We start from the raw sequence: 7,620 nt of genomic DNA, 5'->3' as shown, positions 1-7,620 counted from the left end.
CAGCGCAGAATACACCTGTCTAAGCCGTGAGCCGTCAGCTTCTCTGGGAGAATACTGTGGGAGACGGTGTCAAAGTAGTAACCATTGGCTCTCCTGTTTGATGCAGGGACACTTCCCTTGGTGAGAAAAGTCTGTTTCCCAAAGCATCTTTCTTTCCTTTCTTTCTTTATAAATTCGTATCTTGCTGAATATCATTATGCTGTTCACCACTGTACACCCATGCTCAGAAGCTTCCTGCCACTTCCCGCGGGCCAAGTTTTCCTTGTTCTCCATCACAGTTGGTCAGTTCAAACTACAAAACGTGGGTTTGTTGGGTCCTGCCATATCGCTTGAAAGGCTAAGAAGCCACAGAAGCTGGATCAAAGTTATGTACAAAAAAAAAAAAGACTGTAGTATCTCCTCAACTTTTTCTGTTAGCTACTTGAAAATGCATCTGAAGATGTTCAAATGTTTATGAAGAGCAATTACATTTAAAATGTTCGAGGTCTGCAAGTATTCCTCAGGCACATCATTGCAAAGCACTCTTGCAAAAACCATCTCCACCTGTATTTCTATATTGTGCCCCTTAATTACTTTGTCCATTTTGGCCATTAGGTATACAGCCTCTCATGTGCTAAATCTGACTCCATAATCTCCTTTACATATTGAGATATATTTACTCCATATAATCAGAACTAGTGTTTATCTATAGTTCCTAACCTCTGTTTTAATAGTTGTTTAAATTAGTAGACTGTCTTAGAAGTTAACAATACTTCTTTAAAATTACAAATGACCTTTCAGCTCCTTGTTTCTAAAATTTTCAGTCTTTTTTGATACAATGTTGTATTTCCATTAGAGCTGATACAGCAAACTCTTAAAAAAAACCCAAACCAACCCAAACCTTAAGACAAATCACTCCCCACACTCCAGGGAAGAAAGATCATTTTCTACCTACAGTATTTTCCCTGCACCATCGATAGCTTCATCACTGACACTAATACTAACATGGCCAAGCAACAGGGTTTCTAAAATTGTATCACCTAGATCTGCCTTTGATTTCTCTCTTTCTGTCTTTCTTTTTAACACTTACAATGCTGGAAGACTTTGTATAAGTGTAACTATATTAATGGGAATGCAATATTAATAGCAAAAAGCTTAACTTTGACATAATTTCATTTAGGCACAGAAGAAGAAAACAGCTAAGCGCCCAAAATTCCTTTGGGCCAATTTAAACCATTTATTTCCAATATATATTAATGAAACACTTCTAAATGGCAATATTTCCGTTAATTAATTCTACGATCCAGGAAGTCTTCAAGTATTTAAAGGAGAAATTAATGAAGCATATATGTAATCTCTTAAAAATATACAAAAAACCTGTATACAAAATTTCTTCAATTTTTAGTTATATTACTACCTTCTTTATCAACAGAGATATGTTTTACAGACTTCTGTGGAATTAAAAACATTAAGACCACTTAGTCTCCGCAATAAACCTCTGCAGAAGTGTTTTTCTTATTTATAAATGCAACCATAATTATGACTACTTTTTGTAGCCATCTTCAGCACTTCTGTTATCTTTAAGAGTCGTCGTGATATAAAACAAACCGCCCCCAAACCATCGATTCCTTACTTAAGTGTTTTCAAGGTGTAATTTTTCAATAATAGTACAAAACAGTATTTGTTGTGGCAGAAGAAAAGAGTGATTATCACTCTAGTTACTTCAAAACTCACCACCATAATTAAGTGACTTTTTGGGAAATTTTAGATGGATAGGAATCAGAGCAGGCTGTAGCAACTTTAATAGATGTCACCAGTTAGAAGAACTGAGACTGAAGTAAAGTCTGAGTAAAAACAAAGTTCAGTTATTTGAATTTCTGCTTTTTCCTTGCCTGAAACTCTTCGGTTTTATTTTTGACAGATTTTATTAGCATCGATAAGGCAGGATCTATGGCTTTCTTAGCAACCTCTCCCTTCTTTGCCATCTTGTTCTCCTGCTCCTTGCTTGCCCCCTTAAGATCTTGCTCCTTTTCCTCTCTTCGGCGAGCTTTCTCTTCCAAGATCTTTTCTACCGCTTTTGTCTTCTTGAAATTTGGATCTGAAGGATCCAAATTAAACAGGGGAGAAGTAAACATGGCTTGGAATCTTGTATCGGCAACATTTACCTGAAGGCAGAAAAGGAGTATTTATTTTAGGTAACCTTTACCCACAATAGCAAAGCTTTTAAACACAGTAAAATACGAGCTGCTTAAGGAGTCAGAGCTCATGAGGTTGTTCACCGTTCCCGAACTGCTTCACTCACAAAATCCCAGCGAGTGTGAAGTAGAGAGCCAGGAGGTAGTATTGGTAAAACAGACAAGTGAATGCTTGTACAAATCCTGTATATGCCTCTATCGGCAGACCAAGGAAAGGTTTGTTGTTGAGAACTGACCCGGACAAAAGAAGCAGGGGTAACAATCAGAACAAACATACCAATGAGTATTTTAGGCAATGAGTTGTACAAGGCCTTGCATAAATGGCGTCGTGTTATCTTACACAGAGTTTGAATCTGTGCCCCTTCAACCTTGTATCAGAATATTTCTTGCTTTTTGAAAACGGCCTGTAACTCCCTAAAAAGGTAGATCTAGGTTTTCTCCTTCAGATAGAGTAAGGGACGAGAAGGATATGAGACCACCAAATTTATCCTGAAAATAATTGGTATTACCAAAGGTTCTAGCTGAGCCTCAAAATGAAGAGTACACCATTACCTGGAAGTCATCTTCTAGTAATTCTTTCTTTTTCATTAAGAGTTTCTTTTTCTTCTTGCTCAAATTCTGTTGTTCTACAATCTTTTTGTAATTAAAATGTTTTCTGGCATCATCCTCATCATCCATCATAAGTAGGGCCATTTCAGCCTGTTACAAAATAAGAAAGTCCATGTACACAATGAAATTAAGTTTTCTATGAAAAATATAGCAGCCCATTAATAAAGTCTGTATGAGTCTACGTACATATAAATGAGTTGAAATAGGGTTGTCGGGGCAGTACTGTTTCATCCATAACAACAGTCTTTCAACATTTTGAGGTGGAATACTAAATACGATAGTTGATTTCCTTTCCTTTTTATAATATAAAATAATTGCAAACACCCACATTCAACTTTCAAACGTACTAATAATCGAATCTGAAAATTGTACACCGTAACTTAGAAATCACGAACGGATACAATTTTATCTTGATATTTATATAGCAAAATAAAAATTAACATCTATGCATTTAATACATTTAATACATTTATTTAGTTAACTTGTTCTGAGAAAGCATGAAAAGCAAACATACAATAGCAAACAATTCAATCTTCAAGGTTAGAAGTCTACAGGACAAGGTTTGAGCACGCAAATGTTTCACACAATGCTGATGTTAAGAGTAAACGTTCAGCACCGCCCAACACGCAAGCATACTGAGAGAGCTTTAAAGCTAGAGGGACGATCAGCTCAACCAGCATGGCTTCTGCACCCTTACATTTCAGTGTTACCTAACCCTGTTGGGCTGTGGTCAACTATAATCTTCCAGAAAGATATCATGGCGTAATCTTAGAAAAATCAAAGCATGCACCATCTACCATTCTTGGGTAATTTTTGTTCCAAAACCTCTCGTTATTAAAATTACAGAGTTCCCTTCTATTGCTGTCCTATGGATTTTAGTAGTTCCACTCACAAACACGTAACGTAAATATCGGCAGAATTTAGGCAATGCAACATCTGTAATTCTTAACATTTTACACCACTTTACCTTCTGTTTCTCAACTTCATCTTCATCTTCGGAGGCACTTTCAACCGATTCTGGCTTCTTCTTTAAACCTAAGTGCAAATACAGGACATGCACACATTTATTCAAGCTTATGCATGAGAGCATAATTTACCTATGAATAGAACCTCTAAGCGCATCTCATTTTCTTGTAGGCAACACTTAAACGTCATATGTGAAAAAAGGCTGAAAAGTTAAGAAAAACCAGCCAGACTTAAAGCAATAAAAATCTGCTATTTGTTTAATTTAAGGAGGCAGCAATAGTCACATGGCATAAACAAGTCAACAAAAAAGAACAGTTAGAAAAAATGGTTTTACTGTAGTTTTCACGGAGCAGTAGAGAGAAGTATCGCAACAGTGCAGGCAAACATATGACATGACTCCACTCCCAGGGCGTTTTAAAGGGAAATTAGTTTATATACTCATAAATGTAATTGAAGTGTCCTGCAGTTCTCAAATTGTTCATTCTTTCTACTTAAGTAGACAATGTAGTAAATACTTTAAAATAAAAAGCAAATGTGCATCTCTTCTCTGTATCCAGAATACAAGTCTGCCAGCTGAATAAGAGTACATCAGTCAAAAAAAAAGACAAACCGTTTTTAAAGTTTATATGCAAGGCTAAAAGACCATATTGTGCTGTTAGCCAGGTCTTTTTTTAAGGGTTTTTTGCGCTAGCATGAACAGAATCACAGGAATGAAAATAAGATTGACTCTGTTCAGACTGAATTGAATATTCTTCTGACGAAGCTTTCTTACTCTCTTAGAATTTATTTTAGAGACACAGTGCTGATTAGACAGACATAACGAAAAGTAACAGCATAAGACATTAGTCAAACATATATAAATTTTAATGAAAACAGACCCATTTAAAATCCTACGAAATCAAATTATTCTCTTCGGAATGCCTGTAGACCTCGATCAAGGAGGAGCAGGAAAAGCAGAAGGTTTCCTGGCCTGAACCACACACTCTGACCTTTGAGCTTGGAATTACATTCCCAGGCAATTTATTACAATCCACTGGGGGTACTCTTAAGGAAGGTATTTGGCTCCTTTTTGTTAAGCCAGATTTGTAGTCAGACTAGAAATACAAACATGCCAGAAAAATGTCAAGTTGTATCACTAAGTATGCTCTGGAACAGGACACATTTCTTGAAGAACAATTTTTCCTCCCTTGACTATTCTCTTGACTGTTTCTAAATGGATTCCAAGCTGGAAATGGATTTCTAGAAGAAAGAAACCACCACCACCAAAAAAGAAACTATCCAGATGCACAATGTTATCAGCTCAAGAACTAAATTGTTGATTTAGTAGTTCCAGAAAACGTGCAGGAAAATCAGATACACATAAACTATTGTTACCTAACCTAGACAGTTTATGTTAACGTGTAGAAGGGAGAAATAAATGTCTTCTGTAAGACTTCAACAACTATGCAATCTTTTGTAGATTGTATCTTCCCAGAACTGGCTAAACTACGGAAAAGGAAACAGGGCACAGAGATACGAAGTGAAGACAATTATTCTAGAAGTTAAATCAGTAAATCTCTCAGACTTTCCACCCATCCCCCAAAGAAGGGCCCTCAAGTCATCTTCCCTCGTCTTTCACTGTATGTAGAATCACAGAAGTGAAGATAGCTTATCTTCATGCCTTCAGAGACTTCTGTTGCTGCAGATGGGGGTGAACCAGGCACTAGTATCAAACTATTTATTTCTTGCTATGACCCTATGCAGCTGATAAAAACAGCTTGGTACCTGAACTCACTCTGAGCACTAAAAACTTTGCATCGTGCTGAAAATAATTTGGTTTCAGAATTCACAAATACATGATTTTCTTTCTCCTGACATAGTCCCTCTCCCCACATACATTCTGGAAGTCCCCCCCAACCTTTTGCACACGTATGAATGTAAAACCTCTGATAAGAGTCCTCTCCAACTGATTCCAAACCCTCAGATTTTACCTACCACCTAATCCCCGCTGCCATCTTTTAATCAGACTTGGTCCACCCTATAGCAGCAGATACTTGTCTTCAATGCTATGTAGAACTGATAGCTGCCACCAGCCAGTGAGAAAAGCTTCTAATCTCTGCTGCAAGCCCCCCTTCAAGCTGCCATTCGGCTCTTTCTCAGCTCAAGAATTTAGTTTGCAACATTCATTTTGCCCATCAGCAACTTTCCAGTGCTAACAGGAAAAGGCTAATCATAATTTTGAGACTGCAAAGACAGAGACCGACCCCAGCCCAAAAGCTCCTCTCACAAGACCTCTCATCTGTCTTACTCAGAAGCTTTAAAGTCAGTCTCAAAAGCCTTGCAAAGACACACAGTAAATGAATCAGTAATACAGCGAAGACCTTTATCTTCCAAGTACAGGTTCTACAACTGTACTCAGATTTTGCTGTTAACCTCTTATATACCCACAGTTGTACTGCTACCTTCCAGCATTAAAAAAATCCATCAATTTCTACATATATCATAAATTAGATCATGAGAAAGCATCTATATGGTTTGGCAGCTATAGGACTTGTAATAATGTGTAACAACATGCAGCCCTCTTCCTCAAAGAAGGATCAATAGAAACTATGGTTAACAGTCTAAAGCGTTCTGAAACTATTCAGTGATCCCCAAAAGCAGGACACTGCTCTCATGTTAATAAGCAATTGCACTATTCAGCTATTAATCTCCCAACAGTTTAAGCTACAGAAGTCATCCTGTCCTACGTGAACCTTTTCTGAGACCCCACAGAAAGAGATGCAGCAAGACTGAAATTGGCCAAGCCAAATGAAAGATTTACAATACTTTTTGCAACAATATAGAACGAAAGTGACAAGTGATTTTTTTCTTGACAATATCAAACTAGAATCAAGCTTCTGAAATGCAACATCAAGGCTCAAATATATGCAACATTTTACATTTTAGTCCATGGTACTAGTGAAAAAACCACATAGGGATTATGCGCATACGAAAACTGTGCAAAGCAAGCACCATCATGAATTTCAGGAGTGCTAATTTGCACACACTGCACTGACACTCTTTGGGTATAGGAGGCACAAAGAATTTGCTCTACCTCGCCTCTCCCAAGATGAATTATCCACAGTGTAAGAGTCACTGCCTGCTTTACAAACAGTTTTCAGGAACAAAGACAAATCTGATGAATATACACTTAAGTAGACTTCCCATAACTTCCAGTTCTCCTGTCACAGACAAAGGGCGTAATAAATTGGAGTGCTAACAGCTCCTAACAGTCTCGCTTCCCTTCAATTGCCTCAGCTTCTCAAAAACTGACTACAGTCAACAAGTGAATCCAGCACAGGAGCAAACACGCCACTGCAAAACCCTAACAGCACTACTGCATCCCCACAGTTTCTGCTCTGGTCCACCTGAGTCTGCAAACATATCCTGTCATATGCTTTTTCAGCATAATCTAAGATCATCTGACAGTCAGTTTAAGGGAAAAATTTCAGTCTTTCAGCCTGTACCCTAAATATAAAGTTGGCAGAGCTACAGCGTAGTTCAAAGAAGATTGTAACCCATTTTCCTCAACTGCATAAGCTAGCTGCGCTTAAAAGCGACCCCAGCTATGAGACAGAGGCTGTTCTGGGTAAACTTGGTGAAAGCCAGGCAAAGTTGTGCTGTGTAATCACTGTTAAAATGTCAACTGGCTTGCAGCCAACCACTGTACTCTCCCTTTAAACTTCTCCAGAGCTAGCCACATTCCGTTTTTCTCCCGCTTCTCAGTAGATCAGTAATCTCGCAGACAAAAGCTTCACTTTCTTAACCTTTATGTCTATTTCACTATCCCCAAAGACTCCACAAACGCTAAAAGTCTGTTCTCCATATTATGGACAAGAAGGTTTAAGAATCT

At 37.8% G+C, this 7,620-nt stretch overlaps 1 protein-coding gene across 1 annotated transcript in view; it reads right to left on the bottom strand.

Moving 5' to 3' along the window:
* Positions 1 to 1,186: 1,186 nt before the first annotated feature.
* The window catches only part of ESF1 (ESF1, nucleolar pre-rRNA processing protein, homolog (S. cerevisiae)), a 32,307-nt gene continuing 25,873 nt past the window's right edge, over positions 1,187 to 7,620 (bottom strand). The window contains exons 11-13 of the mRNA XM_009319559.1: positions 3,751 to 3,818; positions 2,727 to 2,873; positions 1,187 to 2,144 (exon numbers count right to left, since the gene is read on the bottom strand). Coding sequence (XP_009317834.1) covers positions 1,845 to 2,144; positions 2,727 to 2,873; positions 3,751 to 3,818 — 515 coding nt within the window. The 3' untranslated portion in view covers positions 1,187 to 1,844. The remainder of the gene's footprint in view (positions 2,145 to 2,726; positions 2,874 to 3,750; positions 3,819 to 7,620) is intronic.

Source organism: Pygoscelis adeliae, unplaced genomic scaffold (genome assembly GCF_000699105.1).
Source record: "Pygoscelis adeliae isolate BGI_AS28 unplaced genomic scaffold, ASM69910v1 Scaffold122, whole genome shotgun sequence".
NCBI classification, from domain to species: domain Eukaryota; kingdom Metazoa; phylum Chordata; class Aves; order Sphenisciformes; family Spheniscidae; genus Pygoscelis; species Pygoscelis adeliae.
This window is presented reverse-complemented; position numbering and strand designations above follow the sequence as displayed.